The sequence below is a fragment of the Balaenoptera ricei genome, chromosome 14 (genome assembly GCF_028023285.1).
Source record: "Balaenoptera ricei isolate mBalRic1 chromosome 14, mBalRic1.hap2, whole genome shotgun sequence".
Classification (NCBI taxonomy): Eukaryota; Metazoa; Chordata; class Mammalia; order Artiodactyla; family Balaenopteridae; genus Balaenoptera; species Balaenoptera ricei.
In genome coordinates, this window is record NC_082652.1 from 36144800 (window position 1) to 36165140 (window position 20341).

Consider the following 20341-nt stretch of genomic DNA (forward strand, 5'->3'; position numbering starts at 1 on the left):
CTCCTAACAGAGCCATCGGGGAGAACTCCGCTCTCTTCTTTAAAAAAAAAAACAAAAACAAAAACAAAAAACAAAACAAAAGTTCCACCCGAAAGAGACACAAGTGGCTTTCCCGACTGGAAGAAGAGCTGCACGGCCTCAGAGTGCTAAGGTCGCCCCGGGCCCATGAAACCCGCGGTACCAAAGCCTGCGCGGCGCGACCCCCGAAACAGGGCCGGGGCAGAGGGAGGCCCACCGACCCGCCGGCTCCGCACTCCGAGGCCGGCGCCCGGACCGGCCCCAGGCTTCCCCGCCCGCCTCGGGCATGGCGGGCACCCGGGAGGGAGAAGCCAAGGCCGCAGGACCGGGGCCGGGTGACAGGTTTATTGCCCCCGGTGAGCAACTTGGGCTTCTCGTCACCCTCCCAACCTCAACTCTACCCGCGCATCCCTCCTTAGCGTACCTGACACACTGAGGCGCGGAACGCCGCGAAGTCCGAGCGCTCCGTGACCTGCAGCGCCCGGTCCCCGAGCTCCGACTCCTTCTCCCGCCGGTCAAACAAGTACACCGTCCTGTAGCCGTCGCCTCCGCCGCCCTCTCCGGTCCCCACCGAGGGCCCGCCGCCGCCCGCCGCTGCCATATTGGGGAAGAGGAGAGAAAACAGCAACGCCGACTCCTGCGGCCGTCGCGCTAAAGGCCGAGGTACGGGCTCCGCGCGGCGGCTTCAGCTCCAGCCCCCGGGGCGGCGCAAGGCCTCTACCCCGGCGCACTCAGCTCCTCCCTCGGCGACGGCGGCGGTGGCGGACCAGCCGCAGTCGCGAGGATCACCCGGGAACCGATTCGAACGAGCTCCTACCCGTGCACCACGTCACTTCCGCGGCCCGCCGCTCCCGCAGAGGAGGGGGCGCGCGGCGCGCTCCTCGCAGGGCCGGGACCCGCGCCCGCTGTCGCCCAGGCGAGGTCGCAGCGCTACCCGCAACCAGGCCCACCGCCTGTAGCTGTGGCGCAGGAAGAAGAGGGGCCGCCGGCGGCGCGCAGGAGGCGGGGCGAATCCGGCAGGCCGCGCGGGCCGGGGTGGGGCTTCGGAGCCCGCTGACCGGGGCCCGCCCCTTTCGCCCTAGCGAAGTTGGAGGGAAGCGCGGTCCCTAGCGGGCGGTGGCGCTCTGAGGGAACGACCCGGTATCCTAGGCGGGAGAGCCTATCCCGCGAGCGGCGGGGGGAGTCTTCCGACGGACTGTTTTCTCCCATCCCAGAGGGTCCTGGTACCTTCCCGCCTCTCCATAACCCCGACCGAGCCTATCCGGCTTCGAGCTCCTGGCGCCGCGGCCACGGTTGCGACCTCAGGACCAGGTCGCGTGAACGCGGCGGTGGGAAGCGCCAGGCCCGCGGGCCTCGCGGTGTGGACCTGCCCCCGCCACGAGCACGTGGGTCCCCACGCGGAAAAAAACGACGCCGAGAGACCCTGAGCCACTTTTTCAGTCCCATTTCCTAGTGGTTATGTGTGGGCCGCGGCGTGGACCTCCGAGACAAAGCGGGGCCGGAGAACCTCCCCACCGAGGTTCTGTGACGTCACCGCGGCCTCCAAGGGTCCCGGCGACCATATCTGCCCGGTGTACACACCTACCCAACGCCGCCGCCACCACGCGTCTGGGAATCGTGCACAAGCACCCCTATGCCACAGAGTTGTTACGAATAAGTTAAATAATGTTCGCAAAGGGCTTTTTTTTTTTAATACAGGAGGTTCTATTAATCTATTTTATACATATTAGTGTATACATGTCAATCCCAATCTCCCAATTCATCACACCACCACCCCCACCCCCTGCCGCTTTCCCCCCCTTGGTGTCCATATGTTTGTTCTCTACATCTGTGTCTCTATTTCTGCCTTGCAAACCGGCTCATCTGTACCATTTTTCTAGATTCCACATATATGCGTTAATATACGATATTTTTGTCTTGACTTACTTCACTCTGTATGACAGTCTCTAGGTCTATCCACGTCTCTACAAATGACCCAATTTTGTTCCTTTTTATGGCTGAGTAATATTCCATTGTATATATATGCCACATCTTTATCCATTCATCTTTCGATGGACACTTAGGTTGCTTCCATGACCTGGTTATTGTAAATAGTGCTGCAATGAACATTGGGGTGCATGTCTCTTTTTGAATGATGGTTTTCTCCGGGTGTATGCCCAATAGTGGGATTGCTGGGTGTATGGTAGTTCTATTTTTAGTTTTTTAAGGAACCTCCATACTGTTCTCCATAGTGGCTGTATCAATTTACATTCCCACCAACAGTGCAAGAGGGTTCCCTTTTCTCCACACCCTCTCCAGCATTTGTTGTTTGTAGATTTTCTGATGATGCCCATTCTGACCAGTGGGAGGTGATACCTCATTATAGTTCTGATTTGCATTTCTCTAATAATTAGTGATGTTGAGCAGCTTTTCATGTGATGCACACGCCTCCCCTCCACCACCGCCAACACGCGGCTGAGAATCATGCACAAGCACGCCTATGCCACAGAGTTGTTAGGAATAAGTTAAATGATGTTCGCAAAGGGCTTAACATGCACTACGCTTTCGGTAACAGCCTTTATTGCGCTTCATTAAATATCCTATCCTGGCCTGTAGTGCCCTAACTCAACAACAAATAATGTCATTGTTAGACGACTAGGTTTAGTCATTTACTCTCCAGGTCTTAAATTATTTAGTGAATATTTTGTGCTTGAGAGTGACACGTAAATTCACTAAGACTGGGGGATTTTTTTGATTCTTCAAAAGTTTGGGTGATAAAGTATATTTTCCGTTTTACTAGGTTTGCCAAAACCTTCATGGTTAATTACATGGGTAGACTAATCATTGGTATATGTTAGAAACCTAGATTTGCTTGTCCAAATAAAGATGCTCCAGAATCGTAGGGTGTGTGTGTGTGTGTTTGGCTAGACATATAAGGTATTAAAGGTGGAACACACAGTTGGAACAAAAGTGTGAAGGCATGTGTTTGGGAGGAGCATAAATAATAAGGGCTGGAAGTGGGGAGAATGGAACATTAGATGGTGGAAGATAAAACTGGGAAGAGGCCAGATGTGGCCAAATGCCATTCATGTTCCTGAAGGGAGATATGAGGGAAAGCTGAGACCAAAGTAACCCCGACTCCTATGGGATTTCTTTGACCTCTCACATTTTACCTTTCAAATTCAAGTGAACTTTTTGTTATAGTCCATTATATAATGGTGTTTGATTTAAATGACAAAAAAAAAAAAGGTTTTTGTATCTTAATGAGTGAAATGAATTGCCTATTTCATCAAATTGGGACTAGAGCTAGAAGTTCATCATCAGGACAATTTCTCATTTCTCTATAATACTAAATTATGTAAATGCATGGGTACAAACAGAAACTCTTTGTATGTCTTTAGAAGAGATTTAAAGATAATCTCACTGAGGAGAGATCCAAAATGCTGCCAGAGAAGTGTTCTACAATATTACAGGCAACTATTGGTGGAAACACAGATATGTATCTTGTTGAGAGGTCAACTCTGAATCACTGTCTTCTGTGGCAGTTTGGCAGTCTGAAACGTTTGCCAGTCAGCTTTTGTTCTCAGAGAGAAACTCACCAGATAACTTTTTCAGCAAAGAAAGATGATGTTTGTTTTTCGTTTTTTTTTAATTAAAGTATAGTTGATTTACAATGTTGTGTTAGTTTCAGGTGTACAGCAAAGTGATTCAGTTATACATATTGATATATATATATATTCTTTTTCACATTGTTTTCCATTATAGGTTATTTCAAGATATTGAATATAGTTCTCCGTGCTATACGGTAGGTCCTTGGTTTTTTCTTATCGATGTTTGTTCTTTAATTTTCATCACAAATAAATAAGAGTTTGAAATGACCCAGTGCCACAATTAGTTCTCTTTAATTGACTAATGATTTTTCTTTTCATTAGCCATCTTATCGTATAGAGTATAAATATTTAAGAATCCCTGTATCAGTTATCTCTTGCTGCAAAACAACATACCCCCAAACTTAGTGGCCTCTTGTACAACTCCTCACGGCCCTCCTCCTGGGAGAGAGTGAATAACAGCCCTTCAACTCCACAATTTAAAAACTCCTCCAATGAAACTGTGTTGCAAAAAATGGGAAAGAAACAGAATAGAAAAGAGTAAAATGAGTCAAAGAGGTAGAGCCTGAAGGTTTTGTGATGGAAAGAAATATTGGACTGATGTGTAATGAATGGGAAGGTGGTGTATATCCTTCAGTGGGAGAGATTGACAGGTGCTAACAATACTTGAAAACTGGAAGAAAATTCAGATCATCCAAAGTTAAAGTATTTCTGGGCTTCCCTGGTGGCGCAGTGGTTGAGAATCTGCCTGCTAATGCAGGGGACACGGGTTCGAGCCCTGGTCTGGGAAGATCCCACATGCCGCGGAGCAACTGGGCCCGTGAGCCACAACTACTGAGCCTGCGCGTCTGGAGCCTGTGCTCCGCAACAAGAGAGGCCACGATAGTGAGAGGCCCGCGCACCACGATGAAGAGTGGCCCCTGCTTGCCGCAACTAGAGAAAGCCCTCGCACAGAAACGAAAACCCAACGCAGCCATAAATAAATAAATTAATTAAATTAAAAAAAAAAAAAAAAAAAAAAAAAAAACAAAGTTAAAGTATTTCTTATTTCTGAAAAAGCTGGTAAAGAAAAAGATGGCACAAAAGTAAAATCTTTATCTGACAGTGAATCTGATGACGGCAAATCAAAGAAGAAAAGAGATTCTGCTTTGCCAAGATGCTTTGCCAGTGGTCTTGATCCTGAGCAAATAACTGGTGTTACATACAGCAGTGGATAATTAATATTTCTCATGAAACGGAAAGATGCAGATGAGGCAGACTCGTTGCTGTAGAAGAGGCAAACATGAAGTGTTGTCAAATTTTAATTGCTTTTTACAAAGGGAGACAAAGTTGGCATTCTCGTCCAGAAGATGATCAATAATTGTTTACATACATACAAAAATCTGGTCTTGGTTTATGACTTATTAGTATGAAAAATAACTACATTCTTATGAAAATCAAGTTTGATGTGTTCATTTTGAGTAGTATTAAGGGAATTGTTGAGTTGTTCTTGTTTTTATTTTTTTTCTATCAAAAGCACTGGTTACTTTGAATAAATAAAACTTTCTGTAGTTGCTTCATTTATCAGAACAGAACATTTGATACCATGGTTTATTATTTTCTCTGCATCAGAGAATAGCTTTTCTAAAATGTTAGAAAAATTTCCATAGTCGTTACTCAATCAGAATTTACATTTATTATTTTTAACCTATAATGCCCAAGGACCATGCTGGGTTTATTTGTTTTTGTCTGTATGTGTAAATACATACGTAAATGCTTGTTGTTGGGTTTTGGGGGTTTTTTTTTACATTCACCAAAACAAAAAAGGCATATTTTCACAACCATGAGTAAGTCCGTGTTGTTTCTGGGATGCCATCATTCTGAGCAACCTAGGAAATAGATCACCTCAAGCTAAACTGAAAATTTTCCTGAAGCCATAACCTTTCAAATCAAATAGATGTCCCTAACACCATACACAAAAATAAACTCAAAATGGATTCAAGACCTAAATGTAAGATCGGACACTATAAAACTCTTAGAGGAAAACATAGGAAGAACACTCTTTGACATAAATCACAGCAAGATCTTTTTTGATCCACCTCCTATAGTAATGGAAATAAAAACAAAAATAAACAAATGGGACCTAATGAAACTTCAAAGCTTTTGCACAGCAAAGGAAACCATAAACAAGACGAAAAGACAACCCTCAGAATGGGAGAAAATATTTGCAAACGAATCAACAGACAAAGGATTAATCTCCAAAATATATAGACAGCTCATGCAGCTCAATATTAAAGAAACAAACAACCCAATCCAAAAATGGGCAGAAGACCTAAATAGACATTTCTCCAAAGAAGACATACAGATGGCCAAGAAGCACATGAAAAGCTGCTCAACATCACTAATTATTAGAGAAATGCAAATCAAAACTACAATGAGGTATCACCTCACACCAGTTAGAATGGGCATCATCAGAAAATCTACAAACAACAAATGCTGGAGAAGGTGTGGAGAAAAGGAAACCCTCTTGCGCTGTTGGTGGGAATGTAAATTGATACAGCCACTATGGAGAACAGTATGGAAGTTCCTTAAAAAACTAAAAATAGAACTACCATATGATCCAGCAATCCCACTACTGGGCATATACCCAGAGAAAACCCTAATTCAAAAAGACACATGCACCCCAATGTTCATTGCAGCACTATTTACAATAGCCAGGTCATGGAAGCAACCTAAATGCCCATTGACAGATGAATGGATAAAGAAGATGTGGTGCATATATACAATGGAATATTACTCAGCCATAAAAAGGAACGAAATTGAGTCATTTGTTGAGACGTGGATGGATCTAGAGACTGTCATACAGAGTGAAGTAAGTCAGAAAGAGAAAAACAAATATTGTATATTAATGCATGTGTGTGGAACCTAGAAAAATGGTACAGATGAACCGGTTTGCAGGGCAGAAGTTGAGACACAGATGTAGAGAACAAACATATGGACGCCAAGGGGGGAAAACCGCAGTGGGGTGGGGATGGTGGTGTGCTGAATTGGGCGATTGGGATTGACATGTATACACTGATGTGTATAAAATTGATGACTAATAAGAACCTGCAATATAAACAAACAAACAAAAAAACAACTAATACTAAACTTTCTTTGGGTTATTTGTATGGAAATATGTTAATATAAATGTTTCAGACATTACATGAAATTTCTAAAAATCTTATATGTTCTGGTATAATGTTATAAGTCATAATTCTAGTTATTACTTTAAAATGTATATCTCAGAAATAACTAAATTTCCTTGTCAATTGCATTATTATGAACTTTCATCAAATCTTTAACCATGGTCAGTTTTAAGTCTTTTGTCATTTGCAGACAGTTCTGGGTGTACTCTGATGCTTTTGCAAATATATTCCTATAAAAGGGTTTCATCTTCAAGGAATTCATGGAAAAGACTCTGACAAGTACAGGTTTCTGGTAACTAACTATACTGCTGAACTGAATGAATAAGCATTTTCAGAACTCCAATGGAAAACTGATGAATTCATAAAAGTGCTAACAAAAGATCAAAATTTAAAAAATTAATTACATGGGACTGAGTGAACTGATGAGGATGATTATAATTTTTGTGACTTTCTGTTTGAAAAAAAAAAAAAATCCCACAAGGACTCAGAGGCAAAAAATATACAAATCACTTTTCACTGCAAAGTAAAGGAGCTGTTGCAGTGGAGGATTACTGGACTGAATGTCAATATTATGACATAGTATGAGTGTGTTTCGTGTTTGGTAATTGCAATCATTGTTGCTTTTGTTGTGGTCATCCATTTACAATGCTTGATGTCAGTTTATTTATCTCTTGTAAAAATAAAATACAGTGTGTGTGTGTGAAAAAAAAAATTAATGCGTACTTATGGAAAGGAAACAAGCCTTTCCTAAAAGAATATGTTGGTTGAAATGAGGGTCCACCAAAGGTGATGAAACCAAAAAAAAAAAAAAAAAGTCAAATAGATGATTCTGTAATTAGTTGGTCAATCTAAATATAAACAATTTAAATTGGATAATTTAAATATAATGTAAGCAATTTAAATTGGACAATTTAAAGCAGTCTTATCAGAATTCCTATCTATAGCTATAGTCATATAAATGCAACAGTTTATTTGCAAAACTCCCTGAAAGGAAAAATTTTATCACTACCAACAACCTCCCCACTGCTTAGGAAACCAAACAAAAACTGGTGTGTTTAATTAGCCAAACAAGGCTTTAATGGGCATTTAAAGTTCCTTCTAGAGAACCATTCCTTTATGAAAATTTGAAATCCTTATGTTACATTAACTAAAAGATCATGAGTCATGGACTGTCTGTTTGCTCATGAAACTAATCAGATGATTAGAGATGTTGGACCCAGTAGCATAAATGAGTGACAAACTTTTGCAATCTCAACTAGTCATCTGCATGTTTTTTCTTTACCCAATCATTCCTTACATGTAGGCTCGTTCTTTTCAGTATATGTGTTACTGGTTCAGCAGAAATCAGGAAAAACTAACTTTGTAGTAATCAGAATGTTATCCAACTGTATATTGCTTATTATAGTGTAAATATTGGTGGACAGTGGTCAGTAAATAGTTTCACATAAAAAAAAAAACTTAGTACAATAGCTTCAAATAGGAACCATTTATTTGCTCAGGTTTCTGTAACTTGGGCTGAGCAAGAACTTGGGCAGTTCTGCTGTGCTCACTTCAGATCACAAGCAGCAGTCACCTGGCAGCTTGACTGGGGCTGCAAGGTCTGTGATGGTCTCACTCACATGGCTGGCAGTTAGCTGAGGCTGTTGAGAAGTGAAGCTCATGTTCCTCTATTAGGCATCTCTAATAGGATTGCTTGGTTTCCTACTTAGCTGTCACAGAACTTCAATAGAAAAAGCTCCAATATGCAAGTGCCTATCAAAGTTCCACTTGCATCACGTTTACTGATCTCATTGGCCAAAACTAGTCACATGATCAAGCCCCTGAGTGGTTCCCTCCCATAACAGAGGGAAGCTTACAGAAATCCCTGCTGATCTGGAGGATAGCATTGCTATATGTGTACTGTGATGAAACCAGTTTGAAAAAGAATTACAGATATAGCTGGCAGAAAGTAGGCGGGGGGGGAAGAAATCTTGTTAAGATTTGCTGATGAGACTAAATTCCCCCCAAATAAAAATAAAGGGCATGGAAAGTGAGTTTTTAAATACTCCTATTTTCTCAAATTTATTTTTTAAGTATATTTCTTTCTGAAAATGTAAGGACAATTTTAGTGACATGAGTTCAGACTTTGCAAGCTAAAACACTTACTTTCTGTAATACAGTTTATGACTCTGAGCCCCAATCTACCAGACTGGTAGAGAACATTTAGGGGCTCCTTCTGTTTCCAGTTTTTTTGTTTGTTTGTTTGGCCACTCCACAGGGCATGCGGGATCTTAGTTCCCCAACCAGGGGTCAAACCCGTGCCCCTGCAGTGGAAGCGCAGAGTCTTAACCACTAGACTGCCAGGGAAGTCCCTGTTTCCAGTTTTAACAAGTTCCAAGCTCTGGGTGGTGGCGGAAGAGGCTCCCCTTGTCTATATACCTCTTTAGATCTGGTGGCTTCCTGTTGCTTTTGTGCCACTTGGGATGGGGGAATCACTTGCAAGCCTTCTTTTGATCCTAACTCCCTAAATGTACTGTATAGGTATTTAGGGGAGTAGGGAGGACCATCTCTTCTTACCAGCCTAAAGGAATCTTTTTTAATCTGGAGAAAATTCTTCTCTCTTCATCATTCTTCAAGGTATTTTATCAATGCCTCTAAGTCCTTTTCTCATCTCCAAAGTCCTTTTCTCTATCCCCTCTCCAAAATCCTCTACATTCTCCTAAGAATTTAAGTTTTTAGGAAAAAAAAAAAATTCCCAGGGGAAAGTATCTTTTCTACTCTGCATCTTGTTTCAGTTATCCATTGCTGTATAACAAATTACCTGAAAACCCAGTGGCTTAAAACAGTCATTCTCTTTATTTGCTCACAATTTGGGCAGGGCTTGGTGGAACCTGGTCCCCATGGTATCAGCCTGGGCAGTTTTTAGAGGAGTCACTTCTCAGACGCCTTACTCACAGGGCTGGCAGTTTGGTGCTGGTTGCTGGCCAGGAGCTCTGCTGGGGCTGTTGCCTCTGTCCCATGCCTCTCCTCATGGCTAGGTTGGGATTCTCACAGAGGGGTAGTCAGACTTCTTACATGGGGGCTGGCTTCCCCTAGAGCACAAACAAAAGTGGAAGCTTGTAGACCTTAAATTTTAGGACTTGAATTGGAACAGCATTCCTTCTGCCATACTCTGTTGGTTAAGGCAGGTCACAGGGCCATCCTGGATTGAAGGGGAGGGACTATGGCACAAGCTGGAATATGGGAACCTTGGTCCTTTGGGGGCTACCAGAGTAATAGTCTGTATCAAAGTTCTCCTGGGGCAAGAAAGCACAGAACCTGCTATTTTCTTGAATTAATGTAGGGAGTCAGTTGTGGTTGGTTAAAGGAAAATCAAAGAAGAAAAAAAAAAGTTAAAATATGTTAATATCTCAAGATATACCTCTAGCCATATAGGCCTTTACCAACTTTCTCCTGATGCATTAACTTTAATTTCCATGTCATCTAAGGAACTAACTTTGAATAAAACATCTTAAATTTTAAAAATTAACTGTTTGTGTTTTCACTTTTTGGTTATAAAACATTGATTACTTTTCCTTCAAAAATCCATGCAGTTGAAATTTTTCTTTATATACAAAAAATAATACTTAGCACTTACTGAGCTCTTCAACAGCCAGTACTTCTACAAGGACTTTACATTTTCTTGTTCAATCTGGCGGCATGTGGGATCGTCCCAGACCAGGAATTGAACCTGTGTCCCCTGCATTGGCAGGCAGATTCTTAACCACTGCGCCACCAGGGAAGTTTTTACATTTTTATATTTACTTCATATATATAAAAGAGTATATATAATCTAGATGTCTGTTAAAAGACAAACACACGTGTAGCCACCACCCAATTTAAGAAAAAGAGTATTCCTGCTACTTTGAAGGCCCCAGTGAACCCCTCCCAAGATGTCATCTCTCTACTACTGAGGTAATCTCTATTCTGAAATGTGTAGGTATTTTTTTCCTTCTGTTTATAATAGATTATTTGGTTTTTAAATGTTTTTGAATTTATATACCATAAAAGAAAAACAATATACTCCTGCTGTGTGTGTCCTCTGCTCTCAATATTCTTTTTTATTTTATTTTATTTATTATTTTTGGCCGAGCCACACAACAAGTGGGATCTTAGTTCCCTGACCAGGGATTGAACCCTCTCCTCCTGCATTGGAAGCACAGAGCCTTAACCACTGGACCTCCAGGGAAGTCCCTGCTCTCAATATTCTACCACAACACTATCTCACTTCTGACCCCAGATGTGTAGGTTTTCCACACATCAAACAATCTGTGACACCAGGTGGGCATCCTACAGTTTAATTCAATTCTGACACTATCTACCTAGAGAAAGTGTCAGATCCCACAGGTTAAGGGTTCCTGTAGGACTGCCCCCTTCCCTGCTTCAGATGCCCAATCACAAATCCAGGTTGTTACCTGTGCTTCTAACCCAATAGCTATAAGTCAGAGGGTCCCATGACCCTCTTTGCAGTTTCAATTCATCCTTTAGAGAAGCTCACAGAACTCAGGAACACAATTTACTTGCTAGTTTACAGGTTTATTAGAAAAGGTACAAATCAGGAAGAGTTAGATGGAAGAGATGCATCGTGCAAGGTATGGGGAATGGCTGTGGAGCTTCCCTGCTCTCTTTGGGCTTCCACTCTCCCAGAACCTCTATGTGTTCATCAACACAGAAGCTCTCCAAATCCTGCCTTTTGGGGTTTTTTTGGAGGCTTCACTATGTAGGCAAGATTGATTAAATAAATCTGTGGCCATTGCTGACTGATTCAACATCCAGCTCCTCTGCCCTCCTGGGAGGTACAGAGGAGGACTGAAAGTTCCAGCCTTCTAATCCCAGTTGGTTCCCTTGGCAACGAGCCCCCATCCTTTGAGGCTTTCCAAAAATCCCCTCGTTAACATAAACTCAGATGTATCCCTCATTAACATAAACTCAGATGTAGTTGGAAGGGGCTTGTTATAAATAACAAAAAACACCGTTATCATTCTTAACACTTAAGAAATTCCAGGGTTTTGGGGACTATGTGCCAGGAACAGTGGACAAAGACTAAATAATATATATTCCATATTATAAATCAAAATATTGCATATACATTTATACATTCTTCTGCAACTCTTTTTTTGCTCAACGTATTTGTGAGATTCAGTCATGTTGATGCGTGTAGCTGTGTTTCATTCTTTTTTTTACTGCTACATAGCATTTCTTGATATGAATACACCACAATTTTTCCATTTTCCTACCAATGGACATTTTAATTATTTCCAGGATTTGGGTTTCTTGTTTGCTTGTTTTTGCCTCTTTTTTTTTTTTATTTTGTTTTTGTTTTTGTTTTGGCCTTTTTAAAATCAGGCTCCTATGAATATTTGTGTATGTATTCTGATGTTCTTATGCAACGGATATACTGCACAGCATATACGTCAAGTGTCATAGAGTATGTGTATTTACAAATTTACCCGATAATGCCAAATTATTTCCCAGTAGGATAGAAGAGTTACTGCTTCTCCATTTTCTTGTCAACACTTAGGAGTGTTTTTTACTTTAAAAAATTTGTCAATCTGGTGGATGTAAATTAGTATTTCATTGTGGTCGTAATTCGCAGTTCCCTCCTTATAAATGTGATTGAGCATTCTTCCATATGTTTACTTCCTAATTGTGTTTCCTCTTCTGTGAAATGCCTGTTCATGCTCTGTACTTATTTTTCTATGGGTTTATTTTTTTCCTATTGATTACTAGGAGTTCTTTATATATCATGGCTACTAAACTTTGGTTGGTTATATGTCTTATTAACAACTTTCCCTAGTTTGTGGCTTGTATTTACTCTTTCTTTCTGTGATCTTTCAATGAGCAGTAGTACTTGATCTTAATGTGATTAACTTTATCAATCATTTCCATTATCATTTGTCTGTTTTTAAGAATTCCTGGGAATTCCCTGGTGGTCCAGTGGTTAGGACTCTGCACTTTCACTGCAGGGGGCACAGGTTTGATCCCTTCTGGTTGGGGAACTAAGATCCTGCATGCCACACGGAAAAAAAAAAAAAAAAAAAAGAATTCCTCTACTACCAAGGTTTTCTCAAATTTTATTCTTCAAGTTTAAATTTTTTCCATTAAAAAAATTTGTCTTTATTTCATATGGAGTTGATTTCTATGCATGATACTGAAAAGGGATCCAATTTCTTTTTTTAATGAATAATTGTCTGAGCATCATTTATTGAACAGGTAGTCCATCTTTTCCCTGCTATAAGCTGTGTAACTTTTGTCACATACCAAGTTTCCATAAATGCATGCTTCTGTTCTTAGATTTTCTAGTCTGTTCTATTGGTTAATTTCCCCCCCTCTCTGCTAATATTGCACTGTCTTAATTATCTAGCTTTATTATGTTTTGAGATCCTATTGGGCAAACCACACCACCTTATTCTTCTTCAGGAGTGTCATGCAGTTGGTTCTTAAGTGTCACTGCAAGGATGATGACTTCCTCCTCTTCTTACTCAGTGTTTTCTCACTTTAGAGACACTTGAGATTGTGGTCGACTGCATTTCCATGGTAGCAAAACCCATGGTTCAATAAGGAACTGAGTACATTATAAGCTTTTTAAACTGACTGTATTGCTTACTATTAAGGACTTAGCTGTGCTCATTATGAGATGCCACAAACCCTTTTTCATCTTGTTCTTAAGTACCCTGTGCATTTTGATTCAATTACAGCACTAACACCAGGTTCCGTAACAGCACAGAAGGATCAAATTTTCTAATCACTCACTGCTTATATAAAAATTTCTCCTTCTTGGGTTTTCATGATTTTCACCCAACTGAACTAAATGGGAAAACATGATTCTGCTGATTTTGTTTGTATATATACATGCATGTGGCAGTACTTTTAAGAGGAATAAAGTTGGAAATGTTCTCCCCCAAATTCTAAAAGCAAAATTGACCCTCTGGACTAGAATGATGTGCTGCTTTATCCTGTGACTTCTCCATCCCCTCATGCCCCAAACTGAGAAGGACGGCTATCAGCAGTCAGAAGCAATAGAAAAATTTTCTACATGTGAGTGGCATAATATGATCTGTTCTAAAAAATGTAACTTTGGCAACAGTGTTACATTCTGTGCAGACACCATTTTGTACAGACTATACCTTATTCACATGATCAGTAAAGTGACAGTTATTAAGGATCTATTATCATTTGTTCACTCATCAGATACTTATTGTGTGCCAACTAGATGGTGAAGTTACAAATCAAAGTTCCCATCTTCCCCATGCTCATATTCTACAGGGGGAGATGGAAACAATCTAACAATTAAATATACAGAATGTCAAGTGGCGATCAATGTGCTATGGAGAAGAATTTCAAAGGATGTGGAGTCCCAGGGGCTGGAGGGTCACAATTTTATATAGTGGTCAGAGAACATTTTCTGATAAGGTGACATTTGAGCAGAAAGTGGAAGGAAGTGAAGGAGCAAGTTGTGAAGGTCTATGAGACAAATGGTCCTGGCAGAGGGAAAAACAAGTACAAAGATCCTAAGTTCTGAGCATGGGTGGCATTATGACAGTAATAGAGGATGCAAACAGACAGATAAATGGGGGAGAGAAGGAATAATGGGAAGGGCCTTATAGGTCACCATGATAACTCTGGCATTCATGCTGAAGGAAATGGGAAGTACTGGTGGACTTTGAGCAGAGGTGTGATAGGGTCTGACATATTTTTATTTTATTTTATTTTTGGGGGTGTCTGACATAATTTTTAAAAATATTTGTTTATTTATTTGGCTGCACCAGGTCTTAGTTGTGGCATGTGGATCTAGTTCCCTGACCAGGGATCGAACCCAGGCCCCCTGCATTGGGAGCGTAGAGTCTTAACCACTGGACCACCAGGGAAGTCCCCTGACATATTTTTAAAGAGAACTTCTTTGACTGCTATGTTGAAAACAGACTGTAAGGGGCCAAACGTAGAAACCAACAGACCAGTCAGGAGGCTGATTCAATAATCCAGACAAGAGATAAGAGGGCTTGATCTATGCTGGTAATGGTGGAGCTGAAGTGAGGTGGTCAGATTCTGGATATATTTTAAAGGGAAGCTAAAAGATTTGCTAATGATTTGGATGTGTGGTATGTGAAAGAGGGAGGCATCAAACCATTCTCCAAAACATGTGGCTCCCTGGGAAGTGCGGTGCATACTTGCATATTTTTGGCTACCCAGCCTCTCTATCCCTTCTTATGTTTGGAGAATTCCCCATCATATAAATCTAGGCGTCAGACAGAGCACAACACCAACTGAAGGTGTGGCTACCAGTGCCAGAAACAACTTGTTCCAGTCTCCCAGGCTGCTGAGGTACACCCATGTGACCAATCAGACATTAATGGGGCGTCCAGCTCGTGAAGGCAACAGAGACACCCTTAGCCCAGTGTGGAGTGGTGTTTGCTGTGCAAGGGGCAGTGGTGTCCTCATGGGACCTGTTCATGAAGTTAACTATGCTCTGGCCAAGTAATTTTCTAGTAGGGTTTGCCAGCCCCCCAGCAAATCTACAAGCTACACAGTTGCCTAGTCAAAAATACTGTTTCTGCTTTTATTTTTTTAAAATTATTTTTAAACATCTTTATTGGAGTATAATTGCGTTACAATGGTGTGTTAGTTTCTGCTTTATAACAAAGTGAATCAGCTATACATATACATATATCCCCATATCCCCTCCCTCTTGTGTCTCCCTCCCACCCTCCCTATCCCACCCCTCTAGGTGGTCACAAAGCACCGAGCTGATCTCCCTGTGCTATGCGGCTGCTTCCCACTAGCTATCTGTTTTACATTTGGTAGTGTATATATGTCCATGCCACTCTCTCACTTCGTTCCAGCTTACCCTTTTTAATTTTTTAAAAAAATTTTGGCCATGCCAGGCAGCATGTGGGATTTTTAGTTCCTCAACCAGGGATCGAACCAGGCCCCCTGCATTAGAAGGATGGGGTTTTAACCACTGGACCACCAGGGAAGTTCCTGTTTCTGCTTTTAAAAGAGCCAGAGATAGTTTCTTTTCCTTGTAAATAAAAACCCCAGTTGATATATTAGGGATTAATATTCCTACTATGAATGTTATCGTATTAATAGCTGCCATTCATTAAGTGATTGAGGCACTTATATCAATTAATTCTGCTAGATAAATATTATTCCTATATTAGAATTGAGGAAACTGAGACATAAAGGATAAATCACTTGCCCAAGGTCATATGGCTAGTAATTGACAGAGCCAGGACTAAAATCCAAATTTATCTGACTCCAAAGCTTGAACACTTATACACTACAGATAAGTTCATTTGGGGTTCATATAATATTGTGAACTATCATTTTTCCATTCATTGAGCCCTCTGTATAACCTCTATGTATATTCACAAGTGTTAAATTTCCTTGAAATCCTGAAGTGCTGAAATAGTAAGATGTGTCATTGTTTTGAAAACTCATCATAGTCTGGTGAAAACCATAAATCTAATTCAAAATAAACACTAATGTTTGTTAGCTTTGTTTGAAATTTGGGCAAACTTTTCTGAAAGTTTCAGTTTTAATAGATCTTGTTTTGATCAGTAAGAATTTGGAGGTAAAGTTCTATATTGGCAAATACACCAAGCTCTTTTCCAGATGGCATCTATTACCACTGAGACATTGTAGTATGAGAGCTGACATTAAGTACTACAGCAGACTCAAAAGCACACACTTTTTGTGCTCTTTTAAATAACTTAGCTAAAATATCTATAGTTACCTAAAATACAGGGCTGGCTGATGGTTTTGAATATTTGAAACTCGCTGCTTAAAAAAAAATGTTGCTTACTAATAAGAGGAGTGACTAAAAAGGAACGAAACTGGACTGTCAGAAAAGAAATTGCGGTTTGTGAGCCTCTGAGAAGCTCTCCGAGGAGGAGCACGTTATAATAAACACCTTGTTTTAATGGTACAGCATTAAAGAGGTGATGTGGTGTTAGGGGCATGAAAACTGAGCTAGAAGTGAGAACACCTGCTCCCAAGCGCCAAACCTACCCCGTCTCTAAGCTATGCAACTCAGGGCAATTCCACAAATACTGAGCACAAGATTAACAAGGCAGAGATGAATAAAACAGACAAGGAATACAGAAAACTGTGATGCCTTATTAGAAGTGTTCATTCATTTATTCATTAATCCATTCAGCATTTGTTGCCAGTTACATGCCTATCGTGCATCAGGTGCTGGGGTTTCAAAGATGAACAAGAAAAAGCCCTCCCTGCCCCCCACCTCAGTCCTCCCAAGGAGCCAGTGGCCCAGGAAATAATGACCAGCCTTACTGTGGCACTGACATTCTACTCCGCCCTCCCACAGATTTCCGTGGCCCTTCCCAGCTCTTCCTTTCGCTACCAGCCACCTCCCCACACCCTTAGTTTAGCTCACTGGACTCAATTTAGACCTTATTCCCCCAAGTAAGACTTTCCTGCCCCGGGGGGGCTGTCTCTCCCTCCCCAATACCTCCTGGGCCAAAATGATCTTTAGACACCTCAAGCTCTGAAAATATGACTGTTTCCCACTCCATAGATAAAAATACAAACAATACAAAACTATAAAGTAAGGAAAACTATATATAATTAATCTGCTCTTCCAGATATTCTAAACCTTGGAAAGTCGAATGCAATTTATCATTACACTGGACATGTCCGAGAACATACCAACTTTTGCATACACATTCACGGGGTTCATTGATTTTCTGAGGTCCATCATGGTCCCCAGATGATACTAAAATACTGTTTATTCCAGAATTAAGAAAGGAGTCAGATCCTTAAAGGCCTGGACTCACCAGAAGATTCTGTACTCTGTCAGGATGACAATGGGAGCAAGGAGCTGTTGAAGGTTTTTAATCTCAGATAGGGCGTGCTTACATTTGCACTTCAGCAAGTTCTGTCGAGCTGTAGTATAGAGAATGGATTACAAGGGCTTACCTAATAACTTGCTGGAGGCTGTTATAGAAACCCAGGCAAGAGATTATGGTTAACTGCTAAAGGGTACTGGTTTCTTTTGTGGGGGAGGTGATAAAAAAATATCTAAAATTAGATGGTGGCAGTGGTTGTGCAACTCCAGGAATATGCATAAAATCATCGCTTGTATCCATTAAAGGAGTGAATTTTATGGTATGGGAATTATAGCTCAATAAAGATGTTTTCAAAAAAGCAACAGATTAAAAAAATAAAAACTCTCACACTAAACAAATAAATGAATAAATAAGTAGGGGCTTCCCTGGTGGCGCGGTGGTTGAGAGTCTGCCTGCCAATGCAGGGGACACGGGTTCGAGCCCTGGTCTGGGAAGATCCCACATGCCACGGAGCAACTAGGCCCGTGAGCCACAATTACTGAGCCTGCGCATCTGGAGCTTGTGCTCCGCAACAAGGGAGGCCGCGATAGTGAGAGGCCGGCGCACCGCAATGAAGTGGCCCCCACTTGCCGTAACTAGAGAAAGCCCTCGCAGAGAAACAAAGACCCAACACAGGCATGCATGCATGCATGCATAAATAAATAAATAAATAAATGGATCATCACATTAAAAAAAAAAGTAAATAAAAGAAGTCATGGTTGGGTTATAGACCTATATGAAAGACTTTCAGAAGATAAGAGAAGGGAGTGAGGAGAGGTAGGAGTCAAGGATGACTCCAGGTTTTGGGTTTAGGCCACTGGGTAGATGAGGAGGAGGAGACATGTAAGTGATCCTGATGCAATGGAAGGGATTCTGGAGGGAACAATACAAAAGACTGGAATTGCCCCAGGAAGACTCCAGAGACTCTTTTTTTAAAAAAAAAAATAAATTTATTTATTTATTTATTTATTTATGGCTGTGTTAGGTCTTTGTTGCTGTGCGTGGGCTTTCTCTAGTTGTGGCAAGGGGGGGCTACTCTTCATTGCGGTGCACAGGCTTCTCACTGCAGTGGCTTCTCTTGATGCAGAGCACGTGCTTTAGGCACACAGGCTTCCGTAGTTGTGGCATGTGGGCTCAGTAGTTGTGGCTCGAGGGCTCTAGAGTGCAGGCTCAGTAGTTGTGGTGCACGGGCTTAATTGCTCCACGGCATGTGGGATCTTCCCGGATCAGGGCTCACACCCATGTCCCCTGCATTGGCAGGTGGATTCTTAACCACTGCACCACCAGGGAAGTCCCTAGAGACTGTTGCCTTGAAGAAAGGAAGGACAAATTTACTTGCCCTCAGTGCAAGAGTGTCAGACTTCTTTCTGAAGAAGCCAGAAAGACTGGCTCACCAAATTCAAAACACAAATACTTAAAGGGGAAAAAAAGGCAAAACTATCAAGGGTACCAAGTTTTCATTAGTCTGTTCATGGTGGGGAAAAAAAACCACACCAACTCTCTCACACAACCACCATATTTACAAAAGTCACCTATGCTTTCAGACACCAGCATAACAAAGATCAGGGATAACATTGTCTCAAGAGTCCAGGTTTGTAGGAAAATTTTCAGGGTTTATTATTCTGGAGACCAGAACCGGTAAGGATGACCCTACTATTTTCAGTTTATCTAGGAGTGCAAATGGTTTTATCATGTTCCTAACTGTAGTATATGACGTGCTTAATCATTTTGGAAGCAGAACAAAGTGCCAGTTTTGCTTCTATAGGAGATTAGTAACAGGATAAAGCATGCAGAAGAAAAGAAAGGATGCAGCAAGGATAGGACTGATAGCACGTAAGCATGGAGTTAGTGGGTTGGGCATGGCAGGTGTCTGAGGCAAGGAGGAAGTGTTACAGGGGGAAGTAGTCACTGTTACTGGGGCTCCTGTCAGCCCCGTGTGGTCACTCAGGTGCATCATAGGGCCTGTGAAGACACATAGCAGTCAGGTCAAGTAGTTTCTAACCTTTGACTTGGGCTCCAAATAAAATGTTGGATATTTGGAAGTATCCAACATTGTAGATACCTGGAAGTATCCAAGATTGTAGTACTTGGGGAAAATGGAACTGAACACCCAAGGGGGATCCTACTCAAATGGTTGCAGAAAGATGTTGCCTGCCTCAAAGTGGGTTACCTTCTTAAGGATTTAACAGCAGCCCAACTTGGACGCCTCAGGCTTCATCTGGTGGCAAATAATAAATAAGGTATTTCTAGGCTTCTTTAGAAAGAAAGACTCAAAGCTTACAGGAACTCATCACCTCCTGCAATAACAAACTAAAGGCTCCACATTTGGCAACAGAAGGCAAACTTATACACAGGCTCTATAGGATAGAAGACTTCAAAGCTCCAAACTTCCCCTGGGGAATCTCTTTCTGTTGCTGCCACCACTAGCTCCTCTTTAAGACTCTAACACCTTCATGAACATAGATCCCCTCTTTAATTGCTGGCAGCACAGCTGAGATTCTGCTGGGGTATTCAGACTGTAGTATGCATAAGAAAAACCTGTCAGGGGTGTTTAAGACACAGATTCGTAGCTTCCATACCTAGATATTTTATTTTATTTTTTTAAATAAATTAATAAATTAATTAATTTATTTTTGGCTGCGTTGGGTCTTCGTTGCTGCGCATGGGCTTTCTCTAGTTGCAGCGAGCAGGGGCTACTCTTCGT

At 41.5% G+C, this 20341-nt stretch overlaps 1 protein-coding gene across 1 annotated transcript in view; it reads right to left on the reverse strand.

The window, feature by feature from the left end:
- The window catches only part of SMCHD1 (structural maintenance of chromosomes flexible hinge domain containing 1), a 135254-nt gene extending 134280 nt beyond the window's left edge, over positions 1-974 (reverse strand). The window contains exon 1 of the mRNA XM_059894371.1: positions 443-974. Coding sequence (XP_059750354.1) covers positions 443-619 — 177 coding nt within the window. The 5' untranslated portion in view covers positions 620-974. The remainder of the gene's footprint in view (positions 1-442) is intronic.
- Between the last annotated feature and the right edge of the window lie 19367 nt (positions 975-20341).